General features: G+C 40.5%; 1 protein-coding gene across 2 annotated transcripts in view; it reads left to right on the top strand.

Moving 5' to 3' along the window:
• Window positions 1-12,741, top strand: part of galnt13 (UDP-N-acetyl-alpha-D-galactosamine:polypeptide N-acetylgalactosaminyltransferase 13) — a 58,192-nt gene extending 45,451 nt beyond the window's left edge. The window contains exons 13-14 of one of the 2 annotated variants that reach the window (XM_034694694.1): window positions 936-1,155; window positions 8,503-8,562. In XM_034694694.1, coding sequence (XP_034550585.1) covers window positions 936-1,121 — 186 coding nt within the window. In that variant the 3' untranslated portion in view covers window positions 1,122-1,155; window positions 8,503-8,562. Of the gene's footprint in view, window positions 1-935; window positions 1,156-8,502 lie in introns of both variants that reach the window. The other variant, XM_034694695.1, reaches the window with a different exon arrangement.
• Window positions 12,742-20,557: the final 7,816 nt, after the last annotated feature.

Raw genomic sequence — 20,557 nt, 5'->3', positions numbered from 1 at the left:
GTGTCAGATAAGGCTATTAATAGCATGTTACTGAGACAGCGTATGTTTACATTAACATGGCAAAGATTCACAGACTGTAGAAGACAGCAAGGTGAGATATTTTAAGAGCAAACTCTAATTAGATATGTACAGGACAAGATCAGTAAAGAGAGAAGATATTTGTTTGTCCGTAGGGGGAGCAAGGAGTTCCTCACAGGATTTTTAAGATGAGACAAATGCAAGTTCAAAGATTTAAAAGACGGGAAAATAAGACGGGGGAAAAGTCATTTTTAAACTCAAATACATTTAATTAGGTGCAGTTTATAAAGATACATATATATTAAACAGATAAAACCGTTCATTTAAAAAGTAGTGGACACAAATTGAAAAATGAACATTGATAAACTATCTTTGCGGTGGCCCCATAATAATTTATAGTGACAACAATGATTTGTATTAACCATTATTACCTGTTTTGTATGTATTTTGAGTTACATGTTATCTTCTCAGGTGAAACATGTACTGATAGTTGCTTCTGCTTTCTGATTGGTTGTTGTATCCTGTGGCTTTAGTTTGAAAATGTGTTGTCACAAACTGTACATTTGATTCCTGATATAGCTTTAAGTGATACCAGATTTTGTCTTTAGAAAACTCTGCTGACAGTTTGTGGCATTTCAGCCCTTACTTCACAGCCTTACTTTTTGTTCTGTGAATATTTCAAACACTTCATGACATAGCAGCGATGTTAAGTCTTATTTAAAGGTCAGCTGCTGTTGGGTTTAGGTTAAAAATAAACAAAAGAAGGCTATTCTTTTTTAATTCACTGTCACTGAAAAATCACCTTCTTAATTAAACTGGAGAAGTGGGCTGTAGAGATCAGACATATTCATTAAACAATAAATCAGACTTACCCTCACCACCATCTGTCCCTCTCACTTCTGGTTCGCCTGCCGCAGAAGCACACTTTCCTCCACATCATCACCCAATCATGTCTGACCATCAGTCGCCTGGACGACGGCACCTATGGGCCCACAGTGGAGCACTGTGACAACAGCCCCATGCAGAACTGGATCCTCCACAACTACACTCATCTGGAGGTGGCTAGACACCTCTACTACAGTCCCACTGACTATTTTCTCTGAGCTCCTGATGCTGTCTGAGGCTGTGGGGCCTGAGGTGAGCATGTTGGTAGAGATTAGAGCAGAAGCTGGCGGTTATTTTAGCTGTAGCATAGTGATGTTTTAGCTTTAGTGTTGTCGTAAATGGAAGTAGACTAGTTTGTCAGTCTAACTTTTTGTCTGTTTTTAAGGGCAGTTTAGATTTCCCCTTTTCTGTGTCAGAGCCAGGGGTGCAGCTCGCTCGACTGGAGGTGAAGCTTCCACAAAAACTGCCTCCCCTGGTGGCTGGCTGCAGTATAGGCCAAAAACTCTGTCTCCCCCATTCATTTGAATGGGGGAGCAGTCAAACTTAGAAAAATAAATACACGTGGTACGAATGTTTCTCATATCCATTTGCTGTGGTGATATGTAGTTATTATTTGACTGTTTTGTGTTCAAGGCCTCTTTTTTCTGAAGTTGTTTTTTCGTTAGTTATTAGGGGTTAAAAAACTGGGTTTTTCTTCCGGATTCACTTTGATTGACAGCTGCTGTGGAGGGAAACTCCATAGGATCTTGTGACGCTTCGCTGTAGGGTGGAGCTTGTTACTGTGGCAACACAGAAATTACTGTGGCAACCACAGAAATTCTCTACAGCGCACTGGCTGCACAATGACTGCACATTGGAACAGGTTTTTTGGCTTCAAAACCGTACAACGGGAAAAGGCGGAGCAACGCTGTCCATTTTATATACAGTCTATGGTCACAGCCAGTGTTGCCAACTAAGCGACTTTGACGTTATTTTTAACAAGTTTTCAGACCCCTCTGGCGACTCTTTTTCAAAAAAGCGACAAGCGACAAACCTAGCAACTTTCTCTGGTGTTATTGGAGACTTTTGGAGACTCTGAAATGAAAGCATGTATCGTTCTAAATGAGTTGAGGGTGCTGCAGTGGCCCCGCTGCCCCCGTCCCAAATCACTCACAGACGGCTCAGTCCGAGTTGCGCAGCAGTCCCTTGAGTTGCAGTCAGACTGCAAATGATTCGCGCATGTACGAAGACACCGCTGGCTGATCCATTTAGATTGTTAATGTAGATTGTATACAATAAATCTTTTGAAAATTATATTGTTGAAAAATTAAATGTTTTACTTAGATTTTTTTTTAGGCTCCAAAGTGTAGTTATAAACATATTTAGGATGTTTTTAACCTATTAATGTCTCTCCCTTGACGTTACACGTCTCTCTGACAGCGTCTATTACAATTCAGATGATGCAAATTATGGGATGACGTCATTTAGCGACTTCTAGCGACTTTTAGGACAGCCATTAGCTACTTTCCACACTGAGGAGTTTGCAACACTGGTCAGAGCACACAAATTAATATCTTTTTATGATGATGATCTTTCAGATATTTCTCCAAATGTGCATGGAAATAGTTTTAGGAAGCATTAAGTAGCTCATTACAGTGACCTTTCCAGTGGAAGAAACATATCAAGAGTGGAGGCAGAGCCACAACGACTGATGTCCTATCCAGACGGTTCTGTGTACAAAGTGCTACCTGCAAGACCTTTAGCTGGTCTTCACACTAAATTAGATCTCATTTGACATTTGTTTTCCAACGTAAATATTTTATTTTGATGGGAAAATTCACCGCACTGCCAGCGTTTGGTGAGTGATGCCTGAGATGGAGGACGTGTTTATTTTCGGCTGATTATCTCAGTGCAGGGCCGATTGAAATGGGCTCGCCATTGTGTACAAGTTCTTTTGAAGTGATCCTTCATTGTGAACCTAGCTTTCATGGCCCTGGCCTCTCAGGCCGCTCTCCTATTGGCCTGAAGCAGCTGTGTACACTCTGTGCCATGTACATATTGTAGACGCAGTGCATCCCAATTATCAGAGCTTTTCACCACCCAACCTGCTTATTTACATACTTTTTGTAAGGAACGTTCTTTGGCACAGAAATTCTGTCAGTTTCAGGTTTGTTATTTTCCTATTCTTCCATCCACTGTGTCTGTCTGTCAGATTCTGTTGCCAACCTGTTCTGCTGAGTTATACCAAGTTTGCACCTTCCACTCCTCTACTGTTGTGCCTCTTAAAAAGCGAAAGAGAAATTTCACAGTGGCACGCCTCAGTTTTTGTGACCAAGCAAGGTAAATTGGGTAAGAAGCTCCCAGGGTTGCTGGTGTGTGTCAGAGCAGTGACAGTAAAGTGACCTGCTGTTAGATGGCCTGATTTGTTGTCCCCTCTCAGAGGTCCTTGTGGCATAGCCAGCACTAGAGGGGGGCACGTACACAAGAACGGGGAAACCATTAGAGCAAATGAGACTGTTGCCTGACTCTGCCTGAAGACAAAAGAAATCTGCTGTTTTGTATTTCCCACAAAAGACATCCCAGCCCTCTAGATCTTCCTCCAGAGTCAGCACAAGATCACATCAAACAGGAACTCTCTTGCCTTTCAGGGAGTCCAGCGCGCTGCCTGGTGACAAAGAGGATAATGCTCCTCAGCCCGGCCTCGTGGTTAGTAACCGTCCACATTTAATTAGCCGGTCTCAGCTGTGCACATACTCAGCAACTCGCTCCAGAGGCGGCGGTTGGTTTGCTGGGAGGCTGAGATAGGAGTTTTCTGTGTCCCAGAGGAGTCATGAAATAATTATGAGCAAAGGACAGGACCTGCACATTTCTAGTATTTTCATTAAACGTGGAGCGTTTTTTCTACCCTCTGCTTTTTCTTTTATTCTGTCAACTCAGTCTCTAGAGTAGGTTTGGATCTTTGAATGAAAGGATGGGATTCACTTCTCATCACTACCCCTGCCAGGTTATTATGATTTATAGATTAGATCTACCTCCAGATGGAAGAAGCTTCATGCATGAATATGTTTTAAGAGAAGTATTTGTTGGTTATTCTGCATGTTACTTACACTTCCAAAATCAAGTAAACAATTCTGATTATCTCTACTTATTACTATCTCTATTTCTACTTGAAACTAAGCCAGAGAGCAGCTCTGGCTTGTAGAAGTACTTTTTCAATAAATGAAGAAAGGTGGAAAGTCTCCAGTGTAGAGCTACTTTATTGCTCTTTTTTGTTTTTTAGCAGGTGTGGAAGGTCGAGCGCCACCTGCTCTCTTTGTTCTTGTTCTGTTTGAACAAATGTGCCTGTAGGGCTGTCTGCGATGTGGACTTCAGAAAAGGTGTGTGTGTATGTGTGTTTGCATATGTGCACCTCTTTGTATCCAGGCAGGGGATGTCAGGCCCTTGTGTTTTATAGCTTAAGATCAAACATGGCCTACGCGTCTGTGTGTGCTCATTAGTCTGAATATCCTCTGTCAACAGTCAAAGCACAGTCTTGTTGTAATTTAGAATCATGCCATAACCCGAAGAGAAATCGTTGGAGTGTGCATGTTACAGTGCCTCCATGAAGACTGTGCTTTATAATTGATTTTATGCATTGTATGCACATGTGCCATGCTGTTTGGTTAAAACAATAACCCCCAATATAGCAGCATTCACACTGCTGAAACTAGGGTTAATTTCAATTATTCTGTGTTTCCACTTTTCTTTTTAAAGTCTTCAATTAACTACCAATGAAAAGATTTACTGTGTCATAGAAATCATAAATGGACATAAACACAATTTTATTTTTAAAACAATATACCCCATTTTCTTATGACATTGTTTGTGCAGCAGTCTTTTCATTTCCTCATGCAATGACTTCAGCCTCTCTCCCTCCCTGCATGTGATCATTAGGACCAGAAAGGCAACTCAAGTGAGGGACCAAATTGCGGAAGCGTGTTTCTTCTGAGGGAGTGAGCATAAATGGTTAATCAAGGCCATTGAGAGCTCTTTTCCAGCCCTGAGTTTGTGTGTGTGTGTGTGTGTGTGCGTGTGCGTGCGCGTGTGTGTTGGGGTGATGTTATCCCGGTATCCTGTGAGGCAGATAGCCACAGACATCTGGGGTAGATGCTCATGTGGTGTTTGAGTTCAGCTCATCACAACAGGTGTGTTGTTCTCAGTCTGGGCATTTTAAAAGCCTATGTCCGTCTTCTGTCATATTGATGGGGAGAAGGGGACAGTGTATCGGGAGATGGGAGCATGGGTGGATTTACATCTGAATAGCTCTGATTTCCAAACATACCAGAGGAGAACTCCTCGCATGATCTGCTATTATTTTTTCACTCTAAAGATCTTTCAGAAAATGTTGTAGGAGTAATCAATGTTTAAATCAGCTAAATGTGGTACTATGAACTCTACTCAACGTCATTACACCTGTGATTCTACTACTATGCCTTTTATATTTTCAGTGTCAAAGGATATGCTAAAGGTACTGCTATGGAATATAAAATGATTAAACCCTACAAAAATGATTTCCTCTTTATTAAACAGAGCTTCAAAAGCTAACAAGACCAACAACATGGGGGGTAGGTGTCAAACGAGGAGGTCTGTGGAACTCTGCCAAATAGCCTTTTTTCCCCCATGGAAAGTATTTACAGTGAGTCATACATTTGACTGTTAAAAGAGAGAAAGATGAGTCCCCACTTATGTATGGATACGATGAGATTGGTAAAGATAGATGTTGTGCTTCGTCAACAGTTGGCGCCAAAATCATAACAAACCAAATGTTCCTCAGGGAAGCTTTGAGTTCATGTACCTGCCAAATGGATCACGAGTTCGCAGGTTTGCTATGTTCCAAGGCAAGACTGGTACCAAAATAAATTATAATTGAATAGCTGATTCACCCAAAAACGTGACTGCTAATGAATGATATGCTGCTGATTAGGCAAAGCTGCTTGCTAATAGGGGTTTCCCGAACTGATTGACTAGTTGACTACTGAAACCATGTGTCAACATTGTAGGCAACAATCAACTTAGTTGAGGACAAATTGGCCTGGCATAACAGTCTCTGTATTCATAAGTACGGAAGTACTTCACTGAAGATAACACCGACTCCACAGTGAAACTTAGCATAGCACAAGTTCAGGCAGGCCACAAAGTCAGGCTCGGCCCACAGTCCATCAGCTGCTCTTAACGCCAGCCTCTACCAACGGACCGCTCAGCTCATTCCATCTATGCATCCACTTGGCAAATAGTAGATCTGGCATTCTATTTAAGCCACCTGTATGTTGCAGGACAAATTGACCCTTTTTAAAGTTCAAAAATCAAAAAAGAAATGTTACAAGATTTTTTTTGTCATGAAACTTCATCTGCTTGGCTTAATTAGCGTAAACAATATATACAATGAAAATGGCTCATTTCACACATTTGCAACCCCCTGCATGTTTATATTACATAGAGACTGGTTGTGGGTCAATTTGACCCGGCAGTTAAAGTGGAGGCTGAAAGGGGTCAGAAGTGTCAAATACTACATGTTTCTTTGCAACTGTGTTCATAAAAAAATTTGTCAGTTAACTAAATTTAACCATTGTGCAAATTAAAGCACACCATTGCTCTTAATATTGATTTAAATGATTAGTAATGGAGTTAATAATGAGATTAGAAAAATGCTTATTGGGATTTTTTTGGGGTTCTAACACTTTTAGATCGTTAGATATGCCCCGGGTCAAATTGACCCAGGAACATTATTGCTGTCCCTGAGAAATGAACATAACAGGAGGGTTAAACTATGTTAGCTTGTCTTCCCCTGCAAACCGCTGTGCAAGCCACCTCCACCACAACCTCCTTTTACGCTGTGTCTGATTTTACCAATGTCATAAGTATTGTCACTGATGCCTGAAGATCTTTGCTGCTGATGCTCTCCCTGCCTTGGCTCTTCATGTATGCACATGAAAGAGAGGGGGAAGTGTGCTCTCCCCACCTCAGGCTTTGTCATTCCACGTATGCGCATGGAAGGCCAGGGAGCTCCAAGACCAGAGTCATACCACCAAATATAACTCACGGCATGCAAATAATACATTCTTTTGATGAGAGCGGTCCGAAATGAAATGCTGGTTGTGCATGGCTGTGCTGAAGAACCATGTTAACATATCTGCAATACGTAAACATCTCACCCACTGCTGACTGCTCGCTCTAGCAGACGCAGAACGCTTGAGCTATTTGTATTGCAGAATACAATTCCCATTGTTCACCAGAGCCCCTATTTCTGCACCTGTCTTACATTACAACTAGTTGACTAGCTGACTACTATTTAAAAAACATGGCAACTGGTAAAAATTAGTAGTCGTGAAACCCCTACATGCTAGCTCGCTAAACATAACTTAGGAAAAGATACATCACTGTTTCCTTCACAACTTGTTTCTTCTGCCCCCAATTGGTCAAAAATCAGTTTTTATTAATAATTAGTAATTTTAGAGATCTGTTCAACGGTTGCTTTAGCCTAGGTCTAATGTGTCAGTGCATTCTACTCAGGGGCTACACATTTGTAAGGTTAATAACTTAAGATACTCAAACATTTGACAGTACCAGAAGGCCTCTGTACTTTTCTGTCCCACCCTCTGACTGAACCATGTCTGTAGGAATCTGTTGAACCCTGCATCTTTTTTATGGTTCGTCTCTTTGCTGAAACATTCTTCACCATCCATTTTTGTCTTTGGACCATTTCAGGCAGAGCAGGAAGCATACAATTGGTTTGCAAAGCTAAACTGCTCTGAGCTATGGACTAGCTTGATGGTATTTGAGCAAATAGAAGCCCTTTGGTATTACTACACTTAAGGTAAGATAAGATCAGATACTCTTTTATTCATCCCACAACGGGGAAATTCATGGAGTTACAGCAGCAAACAAAAAGGTGTACAATACAAGAATTTCAACAAGAATATATATATAGAAAAGAAAATAGTAATAAAAAATGTCATCAAAGAGAACAGCTTGGCCATAATTAATTAATGAACTTAATTTGATTGTCCAAAAGTATTACTGTAAAGAGCTGTAATCATAAACATTAGGTTCTGTTTTTAGTCTTTTCTGGAGTGCAGAACTGAATTCCACACTTTTTATTCTCAGAGAAATCTCTTGTATAAAGCGGCAATGACAACAGTCCCCACACAAACAAAAGGGCCTCCATTCTGCCAGCAGCCTCAGAGCATGTTGAGGGGCACGACTCTCACTTTCTCTCGACAAGAAAATCCTGCTCTCTTGACGTTGCTATTGTTTTTTTTTTTCATGCTCCAGCTACAGTTACCGAGTGCAACAAGCTCGGGCCATTTACCGGGTGAGAGGTATTTTTGTGAAATGCGGGAAATCAATAGTTGAAGTGTGTCTGTGAAGGTTCGTCTTAGTCATCCAGGTAGAGAAGAAGAGCTGAAGCACAGGCTTTGAGGCAGGTTGATAGAAAAGTTTAACCACAAAACTTCAACACTGCATAACTCTCAAACTGAAACAATGTGAAGTTCTGATTTGATCGCAAAAATAAGAGTTCTTCTGCTTTTATAAATAAGTGTTTGATTTTTGCTAATTGTCCTTCTCCCTTTCTCTCTTCAGCGACTCACCTTGCTGCATGTGAACAGCAACCAGTGTTTGGACATGCCGACTGAGGAGGACAAAATGGTCCCCACCCTGAGAGACTGCAACAACAGCCGCTCTCAGCAGTGGCTGCTCCGTAACATGACACTGAGCGTCTGATCTCCCATCCTCTGCCCCCCTCACCTCTACCTCTCTGTCCTCATCCTAACCAGTCCTGGCTCTTCAAACCCGGCACACGTGGCTTTCAACCACGCACATCATCCGCCTCTTCCTGTAACAGCGAAACAGAGACCAAGGCAACAGAGGCTTAACTTTCATTAGGGAGGCATCTCTTTTTACAGGGTTGCCAGGAGCTGCATCTGCCTGCAAAGTGACGTGACAAGCCATGGCTGTGGGGGACCCCATTGCGTCTAAGCAAGGAGAATGACGTGCGAGGTCCATGCATGGAGAACGAAGAAATCATAGCACTCGCGCTGTAGCAACCAGCTGCTAGCCGTGTATCCATCACGCTGCTCAGACTGCTGCTTAGCTGTTGAACAATTAAACGGAGGAGCGTCTCTACAAAGGCCCATTTCTGAGATGGTCTGCACTGTCAGTGACCTCCTTGTGCTGAGTACTTGCAGTGCATTAATGCCTACTGTAGGCACAATCCTAAAGCAGGAGTGTTATCATTATGACTGCTGCTCATCCTCTATCCATATCAGTGTCTGAGTTACATTCAAATAACAGGAGAGTGATTTTAGAGCCCAACCAGCACTGGATTTTGAAGCGGGTACCACTCTACAAATATATTATTTAAAGTAATTGATTACCAAACTGTATGTATGGACTTAAATTCCTGTCTCTTTGTGCAGGAGAACATAAGCTATAATGATACTGAAGCAGTTTTGTAAATTCATACTTGTAATGATTTAGTTTGATTTTTCATTCAACTTGAATCAGCACTAGCTCAGATTTTTTTCTTTCCACATTGATGTTTAGCCAGCATTAACTCTGTCTAATAATGGGTAAAGTTTTGGTAGTAGAAACATGCCAAACAGTCACAACTATAGGCAGTCAAGAGTCCTCATAACTCCTCCCTCCCTATGATTGGATATTGATTTACATAGGCAGTAGATGGTGAATATTAAGTGGACATGACCTCTTCGTTTCAAGAGTGAATTCGATGTGGAAGTGCCTTAAACCTGCATTCTTTGTAATGGACAGCAGGGGGCAATCAAATTACAGATTAAGGTCCTATTTGAAGTAAAAAATAAAAATAAAATAAGGTAAGTTTAGGGGCTACTTGTGATTGACAAATTGCTGCCATGTTGACAAGTCAGCCCGGATAAAGAAGTTGCAAACCAAATAATCACAACAGAGATAGCCGAGGTGCCAAACCAATAAGATCTTTGAATAACAAGTGATGTCACATTGGCACACCCACTAAAGCCTGATCTATACTTGTGTAGACTGCGGCGGCTTGTATTTCCTGCATTTACAGCACTTCCGGGATCCCTGCTCATCAGCCGTGTGTTTCATCTCCTCCTCTCTATTCTTCATGTAATGATGTCTGTATGATAAACAGCAACATGTATCAGCTTTAGATTAACATAACACGCTCTGAATCGCTGTAGAAAATTAAACAGAGATCGTAGCGGGGCCAGAAGCAGGCGACCGGCTATCAGGGAGACCACACTGCCCTCAAGCGTTTCAGCGGGGAATTGCTGCGCGACATGGACATATCGACGCACAAGTATGTGGTGCTCATGTCCGTGTCAGCCCCTGCTGCGTAGGAGCGACACAGAAGTATAAATCCGCCTTTAGCCCTGGTGACATAGCCACATTTGCAGCAGCACCTAGATCCATAGCGACTGATGGTTTTGGCATGCCACTTCATGTGGCACTGCATGTGCCGTGGTTGATGGTATGCCACTAGGGGGAACAACAGCATGTGCTTAATGCTGGACTGGATTATTGATCCCCACAGTCTAATGAGTCAACTGCAACCCGAGTCAATGATGGTACATAGAAAAGAAAGAGGCTGATGCTTCAGTTAGCAACAGAATAGCCATTTTAATCTTTGACAAAATATTTCCTCAAAGTGGAAGCCAACATTAACCTTGTTAGCTTAACTGCAAGCTTACTAGTTACACTGGCAAGGACACACAAGAGAAATGTAGACATTTCTTTAGAAGCATCACGTGGCTGCACTTTCCTTGTCAATAAAGACAACAAATTATTTACATTAATTATTTTCATTTACAGCAATGATCTTAGCAAAAAATTAGTTTTCACATGCATCTTAGCGGGAGACATGGTCACAACTGGTGTGACAGTCTGTCAATGGCCTTCCACTTTGGAGCCATTTGGAAAGGAATGAATACTGTTTGGAGACAAGTGGCATACCAGTGAGGCGATCAACACACCAGTCCAGTAATAGGCACATGCCACTGGCTCTGTGGTGGCATACCACTGGTCCTCAGCACATGCCGCACTGTATTGTGGTTGATACTTAAACTACCGTCACATGAAGGACAAAGCAAACAAAGATAAACGTGTCAAATGTTTTGGTGAATAGAATCAATTTGTAACAAAACCATATCAATACGCAGTTTGATTAAAAAAAAAAAACTACATAGACAATAACCCTACTAATAACAACCCCTTGTACTAATAACCCTTCAACAAAAGGATTACAAGGCAGGTTTATCTATCAGTGCTCACTTATAAACTGATGTTTCTTTAGAGACTTTTAGAATAAAATTACACATATGTTTAGGACTTCTATAACAAAATGTTTATTATTTTCTGACATAGAGACAGATGATTAAATATATGTAATAAGGGAACATAGGGAATACTGGTTGGGCTCTAGCCATTAGCATGTCTCTTTTGATGTTTGTGTGAAGACCAGCTGAAAAACACAAACATCTAAAAATTAATAGATAGCATGGTAAGAGTGCAGCTATGAAATCCTCCTTTTTTGTTGTTTGTATTTTCATCATATTAATAATGACCTGATCTTTGAATAATGTTTCATGAAAAAGGAATATGGAATGTAGGGTATGGATGAAAAGATGAGGCAGCTCATTGGATGGACATATTGTATTTATAACACACTGTTGAAGAAAAGAACATAGTGGCTGAGGGAGGTCAGATAGTTTATAAGTGAATGTAAGAGTTTTCTCCAACATGATACTGACTTTAACCTAAAACTGTTTCACTGTTGTGTTTTTAGTAACGATGCTCACAGAAAGTCCTGTTAACACTCATCACCCTAATCTGTTTCTTAAGTTCCAAGACAATTGTCTGATTCTTATGAAAATCTTGAGATATCATGAAGTTTGGAGTGCATAGTTACTTGTGCCTTTAGAAAGTTATTTTATAATTTAGTGGTTTTAAGATGAATGGATTTTTTGTTTAAGAAAAATGGAGATTGTTGGGTCTTTTATTTTGAGTATTAAAAAAACTACAGCATATTTAATCAAGTAAATGTCATATCTCATTAATATATTATCATCATTTTAATGCTTGATCAAACATTTGGTTAACTGAAGGTTCATATTGGCATTTAGATACCCACCTATCATCCATGCAACTGTGACAGGTTCTCATCATTGTTGATCAGACAATGATGTGTTATTGTACATAAAGCTGTTATCAAGTTTCTATCACCACTGTTGTTATTGTTGTTGTACATACAGAACCAATTATTTTTCTAAGATGCTGTAAAACTTGAACACTCCTCGGAGAAAAAGAAATTGAATGATAAAGATCACGAGGTATTGCAGTGGTTTACTTTTGAATCGTGGTAATAAAAACCAGTGCTTACCTTGGGTTTTGAAATTGCAGTGTGTTTCGGAAATCAACATCGGCCCCATGAAACCAATTCTCAGCTACCTAAAGGACCTTAGGCGAGCATACATGAGGGAACAACTAATGGTGAAATAGTATCAATGCTGCTTGAATACTGAATCCCTGCCAAGTGCCTGCTTGGCATTCAGACTGAAATTCAATCACCTCTTTCGTATTACACACACCCATTTATTGTTTTTCATTATCTTTAAGTGCATGGTGTTGAAATAGGAATGTAATGTTTCAATGTACTGTTTGAAAAGTGATGTTTCTTGTTTGTACATTTTGCCTTTTTTTGTAGAAAAACTGAACATAGATTTAGCATTAATTTATGTGTAATACAACTGGTGTAAATGTGAACACTAGCACATCACACCAATGCATCAGTTGTTTAATAAAACTTGTTCTCTGAGCTTTTAAGACCCCCGTAGATCTCATTACTGTGTATCAGTGTGTGGGCTTTTGAAGGTGGTAGATTGCAGCCTCTTGTCCATGGTGACCATTACAGGAAAACAGGTAATCCATGATGCCTGGAGAACAACATTGGTATTTTCTTTCTGTTTTTTGTCCTACGTCTAAAAAGGCACCTAGCATGGCCAGCTGATACATCTGAAACAGTTGATTATTGTCACGTCCAAACAAAGAAGGTTTGACTTATCAGACGACCCTTGCTCTTAAATAACACTGTGAATGGGACACAGACAAAAGGAGATCTGCAGAGTCGATAAACAGAATGTAGCTGGCAAAAGAGGGAATACCTCATTACTGGCACTTAGACCAATTATGACTTTCATTACAGATTCATTCGTCAATATTTTGTTCTATGAAGTAGCAAAATAAATGTTATCCAATCGTTTGAGATTCTGGAAACGGCAAGAGCTTTGAAAAAAATGTTTAGCCAGTCATCTATCAAACTCACTGATTCATTTCTCATGATGGATTGATTGATTCAAGTAAAAGGCTGACATTTGGGAAATGTCAAACTATTTAGAATGGTAACACTGAGGGATTTTACAACATGAATGTCTTTAAGATAATGTAAAGCAACTTCAGGTTATCTTCGCTACTAAATACAAACTAGCTGCAGCGGGTTAGCTCAGCTACCAAATATAAAGCTAGCCACAACTGGTTGGCTCTGGTGTTAATTTTAAAGCTGCAAATCACAAGCGATTTTCCAAGTTTAGAACAAAGACTGGAAACAGCTGGCTTGGTTGTATTATAGCTATGGCCCTCTACTCTAACAGTACAATCATGACAAATATTCCACGTGTCTGTACGCTAATGCTACTAGCTGTATTTGGTTAGGTTGCTACTGTTCATTTTCTGAAAGCGTTTAAGATCAAATTACTTGAAAAGTATAAATGCTGTCATGTTGAGTCCACAAGGAATGAAATGACCCTCTGTTTTAAAGTATACAAGTGGTATTTACTTGATTCAAATTGAAGTGTTATCTGTTTATCACTATCGAACAGGTCTGAAGTATTTACATTGATGGGTTTTACAATACAAATAGTTCCAAGGGCATCTAAGAGTGCAAATGGTAGTAAGCATGTGCTTTAGTGATGGGAAGTTCAGCTCTTTTCAGAGAGCCGGCTCTTTTGACTCCCGAACGGCTCTTAATTTAGGATCTGTTGTAGCCGTATATTTTACCTTAACTTTGCAAAAAATAATGGTTTATGTTTTGAAAACGCTTTTACGTACAGTGTTTTTATGAGAAGCCTTATAATTGCCCAATTTTGTGCATTTATTCTGTTAAAAAAAACATTCTTACTTTTGTTTAGTATTTTAATCAAACTTTTTTATTGCACAAATTAACAAAAAACTGCAAACATATCCACAGAACAAAACCAGAACCAACTCAAGCAAAGAGGACCAGAACAAACTCAAGCAGAACTAGGGTTATGATTAGGGTTAGGGTAAGGGTTGTCATTAGGGTTAGGGTTAGGATAAGGATTAGGGTTAGGGTTATGATTAGGGTTAGGGGTAGGGTTAAGGTTAGGGTTAGGATTATGCTTAGGGTTAGGGTTGGGGTTAGGATTAGGGCTAGGTTTATGATTAGGGTTATGATTAGGATTACGGTTAGGGTTATTATTAGTGTTGGGGTTAGGATGGGTTAGAGTTAGGGTTAGGGTTAAGGTTAGGGTTAGGATTAGGATTAGGGTTAAGATTAAGTTTAGGGTTAGGGTTAGAACCAGCACTAAACTTAGGCAAATAGAACCAGAACCAATCTCAAGCAAACAAAACCAGAACCAAACTCAAGCAAACAGAACCAGGACCAGAACCAAACTCAAGCAAACAGAACCAGAACCAGAACCAAACTCCAGCAAACAGAACCAGAACCAGAACTAAACTGGTGCAAACAGAACCAGAACCAGAACCAAGCTCATGCTAACAGAACCAGAACCAAACTGGTGCAAACAGAACCAGAACCAAACGCAATTAAACAGAACCATAACCAACTCAAGCAAACAGAACCAGAACCAAACTCCAGCAAACACAACAAGAACCAAACTCTAGCAAACAGAACCAGAACTAAACTCAAGAAAAAAGAAACAAGAACCATCTCCAGCAAACAGAACCAGAACCAAACTGGTGCAAACAGAACCAGAACCAAACTGGAGCAAACACTATTAATGTCCTCAGTGCAGGTTGGCATTGCGAAAAATCAGATGCCTCAGCTTGGATGGGCTGATCTGATTTCTCCTCTCATTGAGATTTTGCCCTGTCTTTGAGAAGAACCCTAACCCTAATGCTAACCCTCTCAGAAGGAACAGATGAAGCCACGATACACAGCCTCTCCTCCATCACCTGTATCCTATATCCTCACATGTGATTGGCTGCATGGCCGCCATGCTGACCAATCAAAACTAAATTCTGCTGTTAGCAGAGCTGGGGCTGAGTACTGTGAGAGCTAAGCAGCGAAAGGAAAAAAAACTGGGAGCCGGCTCTCTCGATGCGAGCCGGCTCTTTTGATTCACTATAAAGCATCGGCTCTCAGAGCTGCAGCTTTTGATCATGACACATCACTAATGTGCTTAATCTGTGTTACAATTATGAGGGGGTCCTTGGACAATTTTCTCACCTGTAAGGGGTCCCTGGCTCCAAACAGTTTGAGAACCCCTCGACTAAGACACCATTTGTCTCCTACATACAATGCAACAAGTGAGACCATACTCACACCAGAGACCATGTGACCCTTATGACTCACAGCTGACCCATCACCCTAACGACAGTCATTATGAAAATGAAAGGTGTAAAGCAGCATGCTAACAGCAGGTCCCCTGTATTCAGATCTGTTTGTTAAGCCAAGCTAACAAGCTGGTTTTTGTAGCCCCATATTTAAAATACAAACATGATAAATATGCATATTTCCCATAAGTTTAAGCTAAAAATGTAACCAACCAACTATTAATCTGCATGATTTCAAATATTGTGAAATGAGTAAGCCCCTCTCTAGACAAAGAGGAAACTGCAGAGTTTTCTAGTTTATGGCACATATTAATAAATGAAATCTAGCTGTGTGCATTTTACAGGGCTCAGGGAAAAGTATTCCCCTTTCAATAATTCACCTCCATACTGCTTATATATTGTATATTTAAATTTCCCTAACTCTTTATAAACATTTGTTTACCTCTCCAAGGTAGCCCTTCCAGGAGTATTAATAGTTGTTGCTGTAGAGCTGACAACACATCAGCGCCTCACCACACTCTCAGCAGGGAGCCTGTCTGCGGTTTCAGACAGTCTCACACCTGTTGTAAGCAGAAGCCAGGCTGGTTAACTGGGCCTGTGAGGATAAGATAGTGGGTCTGTGGCCGGGCCAAAGGAGTCCATTAACGGGTGAGATGCTCTAAAATAAAAGCTCTAATGGATGCCTTATCTGTGGCTCACTGTGGCTTTAGGAGCTTGTACGTGATCAGAGCTTCTCACCATGGAGGCCGCACAGTTTACAGGCTTGTTTAAGCCCAGGAAACATGTAGCTGCGGCTACATCTTAAACCTTTAAACACATACTGTGGGCCCTCAGTGCCCAGGGATCCTATTACATGCTGTCTAATTCTCATATTTCATTCAGTTAAGCTCTCAAGTTAGTCAAGTGTTTCAATTGTTTTTCTTCAAAATGTTCAGGGTCTTTAGAGGCCAGAGGTAAAATGGAGAGCCATATAGTTTATTCTCTTGGTTGGCTTGTTTTGGAATTGTAAGTCATATTTTTTCCTTTTTTAGTCCTTGGTGTGTCTGTATATTTATAAGTCAATGGTAACAAATGGTTTTAAAAATCTTTGGTTTATATTACATGTATCACACCAAGTACCAAAAACCTTCCCTTTAATGAAAATACCATGAATTATTTACCAATAAAACTCCTGAGTGAATTAAAGCTCCTGTGAGGAGTTTTTAGCTGGTGATGAAAAAGACTTAATTTAGTATTGACATCATTTTATGACCTTCAAAAGCAAACGTGACCATCATGAAAACTGATTACTTCTGTTTAGTTATTTTATACACCTCTCAGCTCCACTACAGGGTACTTGTTGGACAAGGAGATTGTTGAACCTGACTGTATTTACATTTTCCAAGACAAACATTCACAATGGCTACGTTAACATGAGACTTTTAATTCCTCTTTAATTCAGAATAAAAATTAAATCCTCTATAAAAAGATTAAAAATGACCATGTAAACACTTAATTCCAAATGAAAATGACCATTCCGAATTAAACTTAAATCCGAAGTAAGTGGCTGGTTTATTCTGATTTTAAATCTGAAATATATTCATTCTGCTTTAAATGAATTCGAGTCGTTCTGTGCATGCTCGTTCCCTTGTCCTGTCGCAATGTCGCACATATTCGGCTCTGGCGGGCACATATTTCAGGCTGAGGTAGAGCAGCCATTGCACTAACTGTTGGCTTTGATTTGTCAAAGTACGGTCTTCCACCTCCCTTCCCCGGTCCTCTATCTCTCTTCTCCTCCTCAGCTGACGAAAGTGAAGCAGTATGTTTGTGTCGAGCTGCTTATTCAACACTACAATCAAAATCAAAGTGAAAATTGTACTTATTGTGTGGTCTTCCATGTTGTAACCGAAAATAAAAGAAGCAGGAACTGGAGTCTGTTTTCTTCCGGTAGATGTAAATTGTCACGCCCGCCCCTGTCCAATCGGAACCCTTCCCAATCCCCAGACCTTAAGGGGAATTGAATAAAGACGATTAAACCTGTTTTCCATGAAAACCTCAATTCGGAATTATTATTTCCATGTAAACACGAAGGAGAATACTTTAATTCCGAATTATTTAATCCTGAATAATTAATTCTGAATTAAAAAAACATAATTTAACCGTGGCCAATGAGTTATTCATTTGACTCTTAAAAAAAGCTGGAGCAGATTTATGATCAGAAAACATTGTTTTTATAAATACAGGACGAGTACATACAACTTTATCTCCTAAGTACTGCCAAACCATGTCCTCTGCCACCTCTGTGCTTGTTAATATTAGAGTAGTAGAGTGTTATAGAATCATGACTGTAGCCATTAACCAGAGCTACAGACAACTATTGGGGTGTGACTGTGACACAGCTTAGAGACTATATATGATCAGCATCTCAGGCCGACAATAAAAATAATATTAATCAACTAGTAATTCTGAGGCTAATTAACAAGGGTGAGGTTTCATTGTTTAATCAACTGAACGCACACATCCCCAGTGCTGACTAGTTTGTTTTGGGTGAATGCCAAATGTGTTGTAGTGATGTAGCCTATGGTTAACACTTTATATGTACATGTAAACAAAAGACAATTAACTGCATTTGAAAAATCCAATAAGCTTGGATTGTCTTTGAATCATGGTGCTGTGAAAGCATTGAGTTTCTTGTTTTTCTAGCCCTGCTTTTGTAAAGCTCACAATTGTACCTTTTCTCTCTCTGATGCTCTTATCAGGGGCAGCTTTCAAGGACACAGGAGCAGGAATTGAACCTCTTACCTCCTGGTTATGTGTTCGTCTTGCTAACCTATTTCCATTAGCCCATCATGACAAGGAGCTCTCAACACATTCCGTGCCTCGACTTCCAATACTACACTATACGTTTTCTGTCGTATTTCTTCCAGAGTCTCTGGTGTGCTTAAATTGTACACCAGCCTGCCTGTCTATCCCTGTTCAATATATGGGGTTCCATCAACTAAGTGAATCCAATAATGGCTAGCAGAGTGGGGGGGTAATCAACCCTGTGGATGTGCCTTTTCTTCTCACTGGAGACCAGAGGAGAAATCCTGCACTTAATTGTTGAGGGGACCTGAAGTTCCAGAGCGGCAGCATTGAAAAGCAGCTTTAATTAGACATGGTTTGAGGCCAGTATCTCAGCGGGGGTCAGATCTACTGCCACAGGAGGCACACACACTCACACCTACACACTCACATACACATAAAGGACATTGCACAATACCTGTTTACAAATGTGTACAGCCAGCCAGCCTATAGGGATTCAACTGAGACATTACTGATGTATGCTTGCAATCTCTTGAGTAATTTTTATTGATTTGCAGGGAGGAAGTGGCTCTAACAAGCTTCTCCTATGTGATAATCTCCTTTTAGCGACGAAAGCAGTGATTAGGAGGAGGGGCCCTGCTGCTTTCAGCAGTAATTGTGGAGTAATCAATCATCAATCTCCAGGAGCTGCTCTGCAAAACACTCCTGCTTGGATGCTATTTTTGACCACAGCGACAGCTAATAAGGTCTGGAGGACAGAAAAAACAATAGACTGTTCCAGAAAAATATTTGCATTAGCCTCCATAGTGTACCCAAGATAATAATAACTCATCTGGTGTGGCTGAAAGAGGCATCATCCTCATTATCAGATGCTGTTTGCCTCCATTGAGGGTTCAGTCTGTGGTTAAATGCCGCTGCTTCTTCCATGCTCACTCATGAACAGCTGTAATGTCCTTTGATTACCACAAGATGCTGACAATCTCATACGGCCCTTAGAGACTCCAGATTCTGACCCAGTTGCTGCACCCCCATGCAGCCATTGGTTTCAGAGATGCTGCTCTGCTCAGCCACCACATGGTTTCACATTACACGCCAAAAGCATGAAGGCAAAAGGCTGTTAGTGCATCCAGCATCCAGAGACATGCCTCAGATCATGTTAAGAGCTCATTGTTGCAGGGAAAAAAACGGTCATGCATGTCTTCCATGAGAAGACGATTGCTTGTTTAGAATTTAAAAATCAATACTGTTGCAGTAAAACATGATTAGAGACGTTTTGTTGATATGGAAGTTGGAAATTTGTGCAAGGGGGTAATAGAAGAACAAATCCATCAAAGCCAAACATCAAAGCTGAGGCGGTTTTCCCTGCCTGGCTCCTGATTGTAGAGATTATGAAAGGAAGATGGAGAATTAGAGAAGATTGTCTGAAGTGATTGGCTGATCTTCTCGCAGAATGACCTCAAGTGCTATCCTCATGGATTCAGAGAGCAGGACGAATGCATGTCATGTCCTACATTGGGACGATTAGATTAATAAATCAATCTCCATCCTCACCCGCCCATCAGGTTCCAGCCAGGGCTATTTTTATGAAATGGGTTACAGAAGATCAGAAAAGAATCTCTGATTATTGATGAGGTCATGTTTGACATGGGCTCTGGTAAGAAGTCCAATCAAATCAAATGGTGATTTAAAAATGTGGAAATAAGAGTCACTTTTTACTTTGTGGAGGCAAAAAAAGAGCTGCAAATCCAGGCATTGTTAGATAAAACTTCATCTACATATATTCTAATTTAGTGCACAGTGTTACACATCAGCTGCCTCCTGGTGTGTGACAAGAACAAGCCCGGACCTTCACCTCGCTCTTGTATTAAGCTGTCAGAGACAAAGCCTTCGTGTTGAGCAGAATGAGAGGAGAGTTTCTGCAGGGTGGGCGATGTTTGAATGATGCTTCAAATAAGGGTTTATACAGACTACCTTTTGCCTGCAGCCAATGGGCCTTTTTTAAACCAAATGCTGCATTATTATTTCAGTGATTATCATTGGAGTCTTGTTGTTTGAAAGTTTGACGATATATAAAGATGGATGAAATGCCTCTACCTACTTCTGATGAACAAAAGCGATGCCAAATGCAATGATGAGCTGACATTATACTAACCCTAATCCTTATCAATAAAATGGCGAAGATTCCTCAGGTTGAAACATTCCACAGTGTAACAGCTTGAGTCCATTTGAAGCAGTGTTCCTTGTGTGCTGCAGGTGCAAGTTT

This window comes from Notolabrus celidotus, chromosome 10, assembly GCF_009762535.1.
Source record: "Notolabrus celidotus isolate fNotCel1 chromosome 10, fNotCel1.pri, whole genome shotgun sequence".
In the NCBI taxonomy this organism is placed as follows: Eukaryota; Metazoa; Chordata; class Actinopteri; order Labriformes; family Labridae; genus Notolabrus; species Notolabrus celidotus.
Note: the sequence above shows the minus strand (reverse complement) of the source record. Positions and strands in the feature narration are given on the sequence as shown.